This window comes from Aulonocara stuartgranti, assembly GCF_965226115.1.
Source record: "Aulonocara stuartgranti genome assembly, chromosome: 10".
Classification (NCBI taxonomy): Eukaryota; Metazoa; Chordata; class Actinopteri; order Cichliformes; family Cichlidae; genus Aulonocara; species Aulonocara stuartgranti.
The window spans coordinates 22,673,132-22,688,512 of NC_138946.1; the positions used below are offsets into that span (position 1 = coordinate 22,673,132).

Sequence of the window (15,381 nt, forward strand, 5' to 3'; positions counted from 1 at the left end):
GTAAGTTAGACATGAGCTTTCAGAACGGCGAGAACGCTTCCCAACATCCTGTTTTTCCACCCACGCCCTCGATCTAGTGGACTTTCCAAAGATATTTTGCTATTTATTGAAATATTTATTACAATGCTATTTATTTCAAAGTGGTTTATTTTAATTCTCTTGCAATATGTAATACAGTGTTTTACAGAAGACATTTTATATTTGATAAATATTTTGTATTTTTTTCAATAAAGAGTTACAGCATTTGAAATGGCGACTACTTCATGTCTTAATTTTCATCTTTGGTTATCAATAGTTAATGCAACACTGAAGATAATCTTGTTATAATGAAGATGTACAGAATATGAATCAATAAGCACTCTGTTGGGCATGTTTTGTATTCTGTGGTTTTCTCCTGTAAGCTGCAAACTGATCAGTTAGCTGGTTTTCTGTGTCTTCATGTGGCGTTGATCTGAGGGGCAGTCTGAAGAGTGAAATCAGATCGAACACAGTCAGCTATCAAATGTTTTTGGTATCAAAACACCCCTCCCTGTCTCCAGGCTCCCCACATGATATCAGAGCAGCCGCTGACTCACCACAAGCAAATGTCCTCGTCTGCCTTTGGTCACTTTCAGCTCTGCGCCCCTCACAAAATCAATTATTCCTTCCTTGCCTCGGGCCACAGTAAACTGGATGCTGCGTGCCAAGAACAGATGATAAGATGGACTGATGGTGACCACCACACAGAAGCAGTCAGTCTGAATCTTACCTGCCCGGGTTGATGTTGACGTTGCTGGTCTTGTTGGCCATCATGGCTAATTTTGTTACCAGCTCGATCGAGTGGCTGCAGTGCAGCAGCAGATCCCCCTGTGGGAGAGACAGCGGGCTTTAGAGTGGCTGCATGGTTGCTTTATTCCACACAGGCATGACTGTTGTGTCCTACTGTACCTTCTGTTTATTGTCCTCCCTTGTGATGTGAAGAACACACATCCCATCACTGAGAGAGCTCAAAGCGATATCTGTTTCAAGAAAAAACACAAAACAAATCACTAAACGCACACTGAACAGTCACAATGTGCATAATGGAATACCTAGCAGTGTTGTGGTGACCTCCTGAACTGTAACACGAAGCCATTGCAAAAGTGCCAGAAACCTTTAATAGCAACTTGAGGCTAACTCCAAAAGCAAGTTATTCCCCGTAGACTCCGATCTTAAAAGTCCCCAACTTTACAACATCTTTTACAGTCTGGTGCAAAACAGTTTTGATCTCTGTGGATAGTTTTCCCCTATGATAACAACTGTATGGGGCAAATCATTCTTAGCTGATTCATATGCACAGCGGAGTTAAGTCTGTGACTGTTATGAGTAACGAGTGTTCCTGCAGAGGCAGCTGCTGTAGTCAACAGCTGCCTGCTAGACATCCCCTCTGTTGATTCAAGTCTGCAGAGAATTATCTGACTCATAACGACTTCCCATGTAAAGCCCATCCACGAATTTGTGATGGTTTTTATTACATTGTTTTACAGCACTAATTAGAATACGTGCGTGAACTTGAACCTATATAGTTTGCTAGCAGTAGCTGATAAGTTCACAGTCCACTTTATCATCCAGATATGGAAACTTCTGCTTGAGAGTCTCTAGAGACTGAGCTGAAGTTTCCAGAAAAAGCCGTTTAGATTTTGTGACCGCAGATGGACGTTTAAAAAAACAGAAGAAGCAGGATTTAAAACTGTAAAGATTCCTCCCTTACAAAAAATATGCATTTACAAGTGATGAATTCAAGAACATTATCTCAATAACTATCTCAATATACCACATTTGTAAAACTGTCCCCTTCTCAAGGCTGGTTTTCACCTCTCAGAGCTGTGTAGTCGATCCTCTGCTTGATTTTGGTCTTGTCCACCAACACAGCAAAGGTGTTAGTGAGGAGCAGCTGGCGAGGGCGCGGCTTGAAACCCCTTTTGTCATACTTTATGACTGAAACACCGTACTGAAAAGGACAAGGAGACGCATTACTCCATAGCAGCATTTATTATCGCCATCAGGCTTTAAACAAAAAAAAAACAAACCCTACCTGCACTTTGTCATTGCCCAGAGTCTGGACGACTTTGAGACTGATTTGCTCACGTTCTGTATAAAGCAGTAGAAATGCTCTGTGAATTTTTTATGCTTGCCAGTGGGTGGTGGATAACAAGTGCAAAGACAATGAATACATAAACGTGTACCAAGCCTGGAGTCCAAAAACAGCTTTCCAACACTCTGAGGGTAGCTGTCTTTCTGATCCTTGAAGATCTCACTGGCTACAACCTTCTGCATCATCTAGAGGACAAACAAAAATCAAGTGAGATTTAAATAAAGATTAAAACAAAACAACTAAATGAAAGCCAGTCAGCTGCAATCTGACCATCTTGCAGGAAAATACAACAACAAGATAACAGGTAGACCATCTTCTGTTATCAGTGTACCTGCTTCTTCCATTCGGGCTGGACTCTCCAGCAATACTTTGTGACCATGTTCCGCATGTGCAGCCTCTGCAGGTGCTCCGATGCCTGTAGGAGACCAAAGAATTAACAATGCAGACTATCTATTCAAATATCATATTATCTGTGTGCAATGATCTTAGACAGCGGGGGGACTCAATTTGAATGTGGGGTTTTTGCACCTCATCGAGAGACGGAGGAGGTGTCGGCCAGGATTTGTCCAAAACACTCTTGGGCAGGTTTTTGCGTAGATTTTTCAAGAAAGAGTAACGAACGTGATCCAGGAAATAGTCATTCTCAGGACCGTATTCCCCATGACGGTAGATGAAGCCTTTAATGAACCTGGGAAAAAAAAATGCAAAAATCATGATGGAAATTATTATATTTTGCAAAACACAGCACCAAAAACTAGACGCCAAAAAAAAGTTTCATTTAAGCACCTGCGAATTAAGTCAGCAGCCTGGCGACGCCTTTTAGCTCTCCTGCGTGCTTTCATCCCTCGCCACCCCGACTGGATCACTATCACTATATATATATACACACATGCACGTATAAACACCAAGACAGCTCTTATACTCAGCCAAAGAGAAAACCCCAACGTTAGTGCAGCAGACATATAAAGTCAGTTTAGACCCACAAAGGAATGCTGGGGAAATGAAACAAAGCTGTATTGCAGATTTATGCATTTGTACCAAGCAGGTAGGGCCAATGTAACAATACTATACAAACACATTAAACACTTGTATATTCTCATTTTAGGGGCTATTCTTTAAGGAGAAAGGTGGCAAAGTATGAGAGCGGCAACAGCTGGAGGTGGTCTGACCTGCACGTCTGATGCGTTGGTACTTGGCCCTCTCTCTGTAGCCTCTCCATGATGTCTGCAGGGTCAGTGCTGAAACATGAGGAATATAGTTTTACTGCGTACCTTATGATTGTGTTTAAAATGTGTTCATTTTGATGATTAAAGTCAGGAGCTGTTTCACTAAAACCTCCCAAAAAGCTGAAGCTTCACATCTTTGACACTCTAAACTCATTAGAAGTGTGTTTCATGAATATTTGCATCACTACCTTATATTTTATTTCAGTTGTGACGCCCTCAGTTTGATAATCCTTGCTATTGCTGCTTACCTATCTCTGGCTTTTTCGCTTCTAGAGCATCTTCAGTATTGAAAAGAGTTTTTGGAAAACGGATGAAGATTTTTGATCTGCAGAAAGCAGCCAAAAAAAAAAAATTGTGATCAACACAAAATCAGTGTGCCTTTCAATGGACACTTATTGCAATGAAGTGTGATTAAATGCCTTGCATACAACATTAAACAAGTTACCTCCCCAGTTTGTACTCTTCATCTTTGTATCCCAGGTGCTTAACCAGTGTCAAAACTCCATCTGCGAGTCTGCCATGCCAGTTGGGCCACGTCTCAGGACACAGGGGCTTATACCTAAGAGCATTTATGAACGGTTACAATAAAAGAAGAATGAACATAAAGTAAACAGCCACTGCAACTGTGAACTACCGCTGCAGGAAGGCTTCAAAGCGCCGACGATATGCAAAGCCAGCTCTCCTGACCCTCAGGTTTTCCATCAGGCCCAGGTACTTCACCTGATGTCGAACCAGAACTTCATCAAACCTTCCTGCAGGGACAGAAACCGTATTTATTAGTAACAAAGAAATATTTCTGGCCAATGATATGAAACGCAATCCACACAGCAGGATAAGCTTCATTACATACATTAAGAAGCTGGGGGTTTTATTTATTTGAAATAAAAAGGACATTTTTATTAAAAAAGTTGCGACTAAATCAAAATTCCTTTTGTTAGATTAACTTATAACCTTCTGTAATCACATGCTAGTTTGTTGTTGAATCAAACAAAACACATCTTCCACCTTTACTATTAGAGTGTTTAAGAAGGTATTTCCTTTTCTGAGAGGTTTTGATTGAGAACGGGAAATGTAAGAAAAGAATTAGGTCAAACATAATTAGTTTATGAATCACCAACTAAACATCATTTCTAGTTCACTGCCGTGTGACAAAACTGAGAACACAGCAGCCAGTATTAGACGGGTAACCTTTACATTGTTTTTCTTGATCTGTATTTAGGATCTTCTAATAAAGCCTTTATTTGAGACCCGGACCCTCCCAAATAAAAACGCTTATATATCCCAATTAATATGACAGGATGTGAAACATGTACCTGGCTGCTTGGCGTCATTTGGTTTGATACAGCGCACGTAGGATGGCTCTTTAGACCTGAGGATTTCTGTAAGTTTCATCAGGCTGTTTTTGAACTGAGTGGCAGCCTAAATGATCAACAAAAGAAAATTAAATGATGTGAAATTCTCAGAGTGTATTTTCTGTTTTTTTAAATCATGCCTACAAATGATCAACATAGAGAGTGTGACTGATTTGTTACCATCTCTGGGCGTTTCTGGTCTATGACTTCCTCTCTGCGGAAGCAGTGACTTAGGATCTGGTTGTCTGACTGGCACATGACCTGAACAGAGACCAAACCACAAAACCACAAGTCAACATTAGATGTCCCCCCTCTTCCTCTTCACTCAAGCAATGGCAGGAGACAGAGTGGTTTTCAAAGGTTGCGGTGAGGCTCTACCTTGTCCCTTTTCACTATCCTCACCTCTTTCAGGTTCCTGTTCAGCAAGTCATTGTTCTTGTCGAGGAAACCTGAATGGAAGCAAAAACACGGTGATTGAGGAATAAGCTGCTTGTGAATCATCCTCTCTATGTGTTGTCTCATAACAGGAAATGTAAGTATGAATACGCTATTGATCCAGCCTTAACAGTTTACCATTGACATTGTAGTTGACCTCTCCGGCATAATGCAGCAGTCTGAACTCCTCCCTGCTCATCACCCTGCGAGTCTTTCCATTTGCCAACTTGTGCCTGAAATAAACACACACATATAGATTTACTCACATATATTGTACAGTACAAGTACAAGTCTTTGATATAAGATGATGCTTACGTGACAAAATGGGGATGGCCGCCCACTGTGTCCTCCAATTTCTCTAAAAAGGAGACATCACAAGTTTCTCCGGGCCTTAGGCACTCCTCGTCCTGTAAGTTATTCACGCTATTTAATTTCTCAAAAAGGGAAAGAGAAATAAATAATCAAAGATACAAACTCAACGCTGTTTTACGCACCAGAATGGAGATGATGCCTTTGTGCTTCTCTTCTATCAGGTCACAAATGATCTTGTTGTCAAAGTATTGCACAGTTTCCCACTGCATGTGAAAGGAAAGAATGTAGTTTTAGCATCGAAATTCGATATCAATAGTTGTTTCACACTGACTACGCAATTAGCAGCTGTACTCACTGCAATTCCTTCCGTCTCATATTCTTCCTGCTCAGATCTGAGGGTCAGCTCTATAAACAGCTGCTGGAGCTTCTCATTGCAGTAGTTGATGCAGAACTGCTCAAAACTGCAGGCGGGAAACTTCTTTTAAAACAGAACAAAACTACCACACATTGCAGGGACACTGAAGGCTACTTTTGACAGCGAAACCGGTTGACGAACTGCGCTAAGAAGCAGATGACGGTGAAGAGGAAAAGAATATAATCCATACCTGTTGTGCTGCAAGACCTCAAAGCCATAGATGTCTAGAAGCCCTATAACTGAGGAACCTTTGCTGCTGTGGTAGATTTCATCCTGCACAGCATATACAGTGCACATCATTCAGACAGAGATAGAAGACAACAACGGCCTCACAATAAGATGGAGGAATTTCTCTTGTTATCTTTAAGTTGTTATGAGTGCTGCACCTTAAGAGCCAGCGACTGGTTGATCTTCTCCACCAGCCACGTGAAGGTCCGGCCATACACAGCCTTGGCTAAGGCGTCACGGGCAGCCTCCGCTTGCTCAAAATTTAGCGGGGTGATCATCTGCATAAACATAAAAACAGCCCAGTAAAAACATGTGCATCGAACAACTGAAAACCTGAGGAGTGATGATGAAAAGATGATGACCTCCTCTCCCTTGGCTGTGAGCTTCTTGTGAGTGAGTGCCTCCCTAAGGGCTGAGCCATCGACACCCAGCAGCTGGAGAACAACAACACATCTGCTCTCAGTCAGGCTGTTTTGTAAGATTTCTAAGCATATTTAAACATCTGTCAATACTAGCGGGATTGTACTGACCCTTGCAAGATTAGAAATCTCAGTGGTGATATAGGTTTCACCTTCCTCCCCTTCCCCAAACTGCGTGTTTCCCAGATGGAGAACACTGGCGATGATATTCAGCAATTTCTGACGCGGGAGACAGAAAGAACAGCTGGCAACAACCTCACAGATGAACAATTTGCTTTTCAAATGCGTCGATGATGATGTAGTGTTCAGAATAGCATTATTTATACCAAAACTGTCAGAAAAGAGCTCATTAAGGATTCCAGTGTTGCAATGATATAAAATGATTTTAACATGGTAAAACTCTGACTGTTACTGACCTGCACTTCTTCTTCTGTGAAGCCAATGACAGGAAGGGCCTTCATCACAACCTTCCAATTATTCTTGTCACTTATGGAGCTGACTCTGGGACAGTTGCCCTGAAAAAAGAAACAATTTAAAACGATGCTAAAACTAATGGCGCAGACAATTTGTAATTCTTGAAACTGCGCGACACACACCTTAACCAGATAGCGGTAGTTCTGGGGGTTTCTTTCCAGGTTCAGTGTGTTGAGTTGGTCATCTTCTCCTCCATCCAGAAGCTGATAGAAGATGTGGAAGTTTCTCTCGCCGTGGTTCTGATGTACTACACGAGATTTCTCCAGCAGGTAGTTTAAGATGTGACCACCCACCGGTGCCCCCTTGAAGAGGTTACACAAAAAGATGAGAGCTGAGAGCAACTATTAAAGTTTTCTTCTAGAGTTGTTGCTTTTCGATGCTATGATGACTGATATGATGTTATCCAATATATCAGTTTTAGCGTTTACCCTAAAGTCAAACTGAACATCCATGTATTTCCCAAAGCGGCTGGAGTTGTCATTCCTTAGTGTTTTTGCATTGCCAAATGCCTTTGTAAAAAAACAAAAACAAAAACAAAAAAAACACAGGAAATTAGAGAGAGGAAGTGAAATTAAAAGAAAGAATGCAACATAAAATCCCACAAAAATCCCATATAAAAATAACAGATAAGTCAGATAATATCATGCACTGCAAATACAGGCTAATCAGCTTGAAAAGCCTAATTTTTAAATACCTCCAGGACAGGGTTTGACTGTAGCAGGCGGTCACCAAGTGCTGCCATATGATCATTAGTGGGGCAGGTGACAGCGTAGTAGAGGAGGATCTTCTTGGAGGCCTCTGTTTTACCTGCTCCACTTTCGCCTGATATGAGTATACACTGGTCTTTTCTCTCGGTCCGCATGGCCCGGTAAGTGTTGTCTGACAAGGCATAGCTGAGGAAAAAACAAAAATGCAGGTTCAGCTACAGATCAACATGCAGGTAAAACACAGCAGTGGAATAAAGTCACACAAAAATCAGCGTAGATCCAGAAAACCCAAAGCAAATACAGAGAGGTTGTTGTTCCATCTGCAGTAATTTGTATTTGGTAGTAGGGATCTGTTATGGGACCTCCCTGACCATATGTGTGCATATGTGGAAAGCTTAAGGTAGGGAGAGCAGTAAGATTACTACTATGATTATAAGTAGCTAGGGTGGGTTTCCAAGCAGCTTGTAAGGGTTGCTGCAGCTGTAGGGAGCTAAAATAATTTAAATAGCAAGATGAGATTTACGGATATGTGCAAAAAGCAAGCTCAGATCAGCCAACTTTACATAAAGCCACTTTCAGCTACTCTGTTATTCACAAATGGTTGGCACAGCGAGTAGCTCCACATGATTAATTTTATAATCACTTTATAAATAATATATAATATTTAAAAAATATCAGATTTAGTTCATAATTATCTGCTCATGTGATTTTCTTTCTTCTCATCCTGACTGAATATTTAGGGTTTTTTGAGCTGTAGTCAGACAAAAGGCAAAAACTGAAGCAACATTTAGTTTTTGTTTGGTGTTTATCAAACTGAACCATTAATAAAAAAACGCCTGAGGAGCCTGAAGTGACTCACATGTGAGGCGATATTTCGTAGAAGCTGACCCCTCTGTAACGATCCATCTGCTGCTTGGAGTAAATCTCTAGCTCTTTGTACGGGTTCATCGACACCAACACTGAGCCGATATACGTCTGACATCAAACACAGGGAGTAGACACCACGTTCAAGTTATGGCTTATCACATCACGGGAAATGTTTTAGAAAATAGGAAGAAAAATGATTACATAAATGAGGTTTTCTCTGAAGCGCCGCCGCAGATTTTCTATGAAGGCTGCCTCGCTGTTGTAGTTTTCCAGCAAGACAAAGTCCTGCACCCCAACCCTGTCCCGGGCAGTCAGCGCACCCTCCATGACCAGACGCACTCTTCCCTCAATGTCCACCTCCTACACAGAAAAGGAGAAAAAGAATCGTTACAAACGTACATGGAATGTGAATTTCTCTTCATTCTTGAGTCACTTCCTGCCTTAAATGGCAATCGAAGACAGGTTTTTAATCTTTCTTATAAATATCTAACATAAGCAATTACATGCTGCTGACAAGCAGGGGGCACAAAAGGACAATTCATATTTCCAGCTTCACCCAGCAGTAAACAGGTTAATACGCAGCGCACAAGAAAACAATAATTACCACATGATTTTGATGGCACGATATTTATTTCAAAACACTTTCAAAATGCCAGGGCAAATGAATCAGGCCTAAATCCCCCAAGCGGCGCTGTCTAAAGTTTACAGAGTGCTTCTTGGCTGTGGAAACAAGTCCTGCAAGTGCACAAAGAAGAACAGTTCCACCAAGCATGCCAAGATTAAACAAAGAAGTAATTTAAGGAATCCTAATGATAAACAGACAGGATAGACTCCTCTATTTTTCGACAGAGACAGTGTATTATCATGTGTACACAGTACACAAAGTTTTATATCACCAGATGGGGTTTAACTAGAAAAATGTGTGTACATGTCAACCCCACTGTGAAGACAAACATCGTAGTGGAGACAGAAACGAATTACTAGAGAAATTCTTAGATATGCCCTGAAGTCAGATATAACATACACACAACAACATGCAGCATCATGCAAAGAGATAAAAGAAATGTCAGCAGTCATTACTTACTGATGAGAAATATCCAGAAAAACACTTGAGCGTATATTAAATGCACAATATACCACAGCCAGACAAAAGGTGCTCTATGTTCGGTATCAAAGGCTCATTTAAGAAACAAGCCCTACTCTTTCACATTCATAAAATACAAGCAGTAAGTGGAACAAAGGGGTTAGACTTCCACAGGACGTTTGTTTTTCTTGAACGCAACAGCCTCTCGAGGGTCTCATTTGGCCGGCCAACGCTGCTAAAAGGTCATTATCTCTGACCACTTCATGCAGGAATATCCTTAAAAAAACAAGAGGACAACAGTGGACGACAGCCAAGAAGTGAACGCAAAGAAGTCACCGCACACTTCCACTGCAGCCCCTCCTCTCTGCTTCACCTCGTATTATTGTTTTCCCACTTGCAGGTGGGCTTCCTACAAAAAGCAATTACTGTTCAAAGTCAGATTTTCCAAAAGGATATGTCTCAAGAATTTCAGGGTCAGATTTAGGGCATGCTTTCAGTGATTTTGATGCAATTTGACATTCTACTCATTCTACTCATATAAAGACAAGCAATGAGCAGTGCAGACAAAAACTTATCCTTGCAGTACTTTTAACAAAGGGGGTGCAATGATGTAGCAGGTTTTCAGTTTTCAAATGTTCTGCAACAGCTGTAATGAAAAGTGCCTGGATAACAGTCAGTGTATGAGGTTGCAACTCATCACATTCTGTACAGTGTCACGGGGTCTGCCACATTATTGTGAAACTCAAGAGTTCATCTCAGTGTGTTCTCTCGCTGTAGATGACTGGGCCACAGTTGAAGCTCTGGGCTTTAAAGGACTTGCTTTGCCCTCATACCTTAAGAGTTTCTGTGCTGTGGAGTAGCTGCTGTGCTCAGAGTACCTGCACAGTGTCCAGCTTGAATTTGTAAGGATCTTTTTCAAGTTATGTGTTTTTGCTTTCTTTCATTACAAGATTTTTGTCAACTTTATTGATCAGAGGCCTCATTCAGTACTCTTCTTTGATACCAAAATCAGAAAGATTGCTACCACTCGTGTTGGAGGTAATATGTGGTTCAGTTACGTTAAGGGCTATAGCTCTGGGATGGAGATTTAACCAGAATCAAGTGTAATCCCTGTAGCTTTGTTTTCTGTGAACTGACCTGAGGCCTCCTTTTTACAGCACCTTGAGTGTGATCTAGCTGATGGTGCATGAGAGCTTAATGTAGGATTTGACTCTGAGTATCAGGGAACTTCTGTGAAATCTGCAGGTTTGTGGGTGCAGCTGCAGCTGCAGTAAGAAAGTTAACAGCAGGACTTGGCCCTAGGCCTCATGACTAAGCTCTGCAGGGCCAACTTCATTTCGGATTGTCTTCCTTATAAGGCATGCCCCACCACTCTGTCCCAGGGATAAGCAGCAGTGGTACCATGGTGGGCTCCTGACCAAAGTTGTGCCAGCAGGGATATAATGGAAAAATAGTGTTTATGTTTTTTTTTTTTCTTTTATCCGGACTGCTTGAGTTAAGGCTTACACAAAACCCCAAATATACACTGACTCATACACAGGAAAAAAATTCCAAGTGACTCATTGTTCTGTTTTGCTTTTCCCCCTCTGGTGTCTCCATGGCAGAAAGAGGGAATAGGTTGATCGGATATCGACTTTATTGTATCAGTACAGAAAATGCTTAAACATAGCCACAAGTAACCACAAATCGCGAGTAGGTGGGCCGCAATAAAAAGGAAAATAAAACAACGAGCATCATGGACCTTACCCTGGCTTGGTACCTCATCCTGTCCTGTTGTTGCTGGAAGAAGGTTGAACTGGTGGTTCCCCCTCAGGCTGGTGCTCCTCCTCCTGTCTCACAGACTTCTTAAACGCAGCTTCTCATCCACCTCTGCCCATGGGCAACACAATTAGGCAACTTTACGTCTTACCCTTCGGTCACTTTCTCTGTTTCTCTCTGCCTTGGCGTCTCTTCCGTCACGTCTTTGCGCTTCCTTGCTTGACTCCCCGGTGCACACACACTTAGGCCAAAACACAAGCGGCTCCTCTTGTTTGCACCTTCAATTCATCTTGTCCATGACAGGTCAAAGTAAATCACCGCCTCTCCGTGATTCCCTGTCCTTCCTTCTGAACTATTCTGCATGAAACAAGGGCAGGAACTACACTCACACGTCACTCTGAAAGAAAAAAAAAAAGTCGAGGGAAAGTATGCTGTTGGATAATGAGACAAAAAAGAGGGCCAGAGAAAACAGAGAGTGGAGAGGGTTTGGAAAAACTTGCTAAGAGCCCCAGACTAAAAACATGTAATCACTGTGCAGCTATTAAAAAAAGAAAAAAAAAAAACAGAAATCACATGATTGGCCCTTAGGACATTCTTTCCTTCCCTCCCTGTTAGTTTGCTCCCTCCCTTTTCTCCCACAAGCCGAGGCAGATTCACATGGGATGTGAATTATGGAAGTGTTTCACCAGCAAGACTGCCTGTCTCCTAGTGGCTGTCATCCACTGCTGACGAAATAACTTACACCATCATAGAAATATCACTCCGCAGATATATTAATATGAAGTGTTACATTCCCCATCTGTTTCCTTTTCCTGGCAACAACCACAACGCAACACATTTTTAACTTAACACTGACTTAACGTATGAGCCGTGCGCATGAATTATCAGATTCCTCTCTTATTATCCTCCCTCCTATTCAAGGCATTTTTTTTTATGTGTGTGTGCTTTCAAGGCCACATCACCTTTCTAACAGAACAGCACCCTCCTCTGGTTCCCCACTCCTCATCTTTCCTCTCACTTCACTGTAGCTCAGGCTGTTTCCATGCCACACCCACTTTCACATGCCAGCATCAAATATCCAACAGAGAGGAATCTGAATAATGCTGCCCAGATGGGAAAACCTTTTACATTTTTTTCCCTTCTTACTCTCAATAGTGCTTAAAAAGAGATAAACAGTTTTGTATAAGCAATAAACACAAATACACCAATTTTAAACCAGTCAGCCTCACTTCATAATGCAGAGGTCTCCCTTACGCTATCAGAACAGCTTTGACGCTTAAGGATGTTGATATCAAACCTCAGCCTAGCATGTGCTGTGGTTTTTGATTCTGGGAGTTGGTGGGATTCTTTGTGTCCTGTGTGTTGTGAGGTGCGGCCTCTGTGGTGTGGGCTTGTTCAGCTCATCCCACAGATGAGCTGGATTAGGATGTGGAGAGTCTGGAGGTTGGATGAATGCTGTGGAGTCTGTGATCTGTTCTTAAGGACTATTTGTGGTGTGATGCAATGTCCTGCTGGGGTAAGCTTCTACCACTGAGGAGTGCTATTGTCAATGGAGAGGTGTGCATGCTCTATTTAAATGGCTGGTTCATCTTAAAGCATCATCCACATGGATGCCAGGGCCACATGATTCCCAGCAGAACATTGAATTGTAACAAGAAGATACATTTATCCACTTCACTTATGAGTGGTTTTAACATTATGGCTGATCACTGTATGTCAGCTGGTGTGAGTATTTCTCGTGCTGCCTCCTAAAGTATACAGGAAATACTTCTTACATGAGTACACAGATTTATGCACAACATGTCCTTTGTTTACTCGGTTCTCTCACCGTACCCCCTCCAATTGTGTAGCTCTATTCACTGCAGGTCAGCTTTATATGAAGCACAAAAATAAAAGGAAGTGTGTACAATGAGCTGATAATTGATCATTAAGTTGGGTCATAAAAACCACAGCATATTCTCCTTTTGAAGTCAAACAATGTGGAAATATTCTTTATAGTTTGGTGGCTTGTAAATGATACTTCCTCTTATATGATCATTTTTTTCTCCAAATACCTCTGTGGTAAAAACTTAATTCCATTTGCAGTATTTAAGCTTACAGAAAAGTCCATTTAAAGCGTTCTTACTATACAGGCATCTGAGACATAATATGCACCAGGCTGACTGCTGGCAGCAAATATCCAAGATACTGAATGTGCAATGACATGCATATGTAAAACATGAACGCACTTTCTCAACATCATCTGCATTTTTCTGCTCCACAGACAGTATACGTAACACTGTCAGGCTCACGCCCAGGAAACTCGCACATATACTAAAGTCAGTGATGAAGAAATTGCAGTTTCATGGCAGAGTCCATTCCCACCTCCTAAGATGTGCTATTTTCCAGCTGAGTTGTTTTTCAATCATTGTTCCTATCTTTGTTTAGCAGTTCCTGTAAGAGAGATTTCCTTCCTGTTTCCTGATGTTCAGGATCTTCCTTTATTAGCGGGCTTTGTGTTTGACTGTAATGTGATAAATATTTTTCTAATTATTCATTACATCTTCTATAACTGTATATTAGCGCCTTAAAATAAAGGTTAAGTAATGTGTATTGATGACCTGGGCTCTAATCCTTACCTTAACTAAAATATGTTGACAAGACTGAGCTGATTGACTCAAACTAAGTTCCTCTTACAAACACACCCCTCAACGCTTCACCTCAGATGCCCCACTTCTGTCAAACTCGGTGCTAAAACGCTGTAAAAATATTCTTTTAGCGTCTCAAAAGCAAGTCAAGTGAAGCACATCTCTGCCATTTTTTTCCAGCTGTTTCCCTAACAACCCTCTGCCTGAGTTCAATTTCAGATAATCACATTATAAACTCAAAAAGTAATTCTGAACATCTGACACATTATGGAAGAAATCCAGAGATCCCAGCCTTCTTGTCACAAGCTGCCTGTCAGCTGTGGAGACGAAGATTTAATAATGTTTTTTTCTCATTTTGTATTTAAGTCGCTCGGGTTTTCTGATTCAGTAGAACAATAAATCATAGAGGAATGGTGTTTTATTTGCTATGGAGGGAAAAGCGGTGTTTCTCTCTTCCCCTCTGTTGCACACACACTATGCATGAATATTATAAATTTAACTAAAACCACGAAGGACATTCTAATATCGTTTGGGTTACCTCGCCTGGCTAACCCAGCTGTTTATTATTCCTCCGTGGGGAACCCTATTGTCCATCTGCACTGAGCTCCATCAGCACCCATCTGCTGTCCCTTTCACCTCACGCTCACCTCCGCTGCCTCTCATCCCCCAGATCTCTGTTACACGACAAAGACCGCTTTATAAATTGACCAAGGTGTAAAACTAAACCCAACAGAAGAAACAAGCTGTGGAATAACTTACAACAATCCAGAATGAACATGTAGTACTGGGTGTAGTAATCTATTTCCTTCAATCTTAGGTTTTTTCACTTTTAATAAGAAGAAAAGGCAACACGAGGATGAATTTCAGTATTTGTAGCTCGCCCTGCGTGATCATTTCACCATAACAAGCATGAGTGTCTTAATATGTTAAGCCTTATTTGATGCCCTAAATTAAAGGAAGGCTTAGGGCTCTGCCTAGTGGTTGTAATATCAATTACAGTGAACAGGCTCCTCTGCTATTATTTTAAAGGGATGGATTACCATTAAATTTGGTTCCCAGAAAGTGAAACCTAATGTTTCGTTTTCTGGGAACATAAAAATACGATTCCAGGACTTTCCCTGAAGTCTACTGGCATTTAAGATCTAGCTCCATGTTTCTTCCAGTTCTGTTGAGCACAAAAACATTCACAGAAGCGTACTAAAGTGCAGTACAAGCAAACATCTAATAGATCACAGAAACACACACAGAGACATATAAATATATTGCACATAAATGTCTGTAATGTAGCATAAACATAAATAAAGAACTATATGCTTACCTGGTCTAAGTTTTTAATCAAATAGAACATAAACATTTTCTATCAG

General features: G+C 41.3%; 1 protein-coding gene across 2 annotated transcripts; it reads right to left on the reverse strand.

Moving 5' to 3' along the window:
* Positions 1-129: 129 nt before the first annotated feature.
* myo1ca (myosin Ic, paralog a) lies at positions 130-11,998 on the reverse strand. Of its 2 annotated transcripts, none has more exons than XM_082548547.1 (32): positions 11,379-11,998; positions 8,750-8,908; positions 8,541-8,656; positions 7,669-7,867; positions 7,403-7,483; positions 7,097-7,276; positions 6,917-7,015; positions 6,612-6,719; positions 6,444-6,515; positions 6,240-6,359; positions 6,044-6,126; positions 5,794-5,899; positions 5,621-5,701; positions 5,442-5,533; positions 5,265-5,359; positions 5,094-5,140; positions 4,872-4,952; positions 4,653-4,758; positions 3,974-4,091; positions 3,785-3,898; positions 3,588-3,664; positions 3,283-3,351; positions 2,900-2,984; positions 2,642-2,801; positions 2,445-2,528; positions 2,205-2,298; positions 2,054-2,109; positions 1,834-1,969; positions 928-998; positions 749-846; positions 576-675; positions 130-463 (listed from the first exon to the last, which is right to left on the reverse strand). In XM_082548547.1, exons 1-32 carry the CDS (start codon positions 11,394-11,396, stop codon positions 437-439), a joined length of 3,132 nt encoding a protein of 1,043 aa, XP_082404673.1. In that variant the 5' UTR covers positions 11,397-11,998; the 3' UTR covers positions 130-436. The 2 variants fall into 2 exon arrangements, with proteins under 2 accessions (XP_082404673.1, XP_082404674.1); XM_082548548.1 differs by lacking the exon at positions 11,379-11,998 and adding an exon at positions 9,633-9,942.
* Between the last annotated feature and the right edge of the window lie 3,383 nt (positions 11,999-15,381).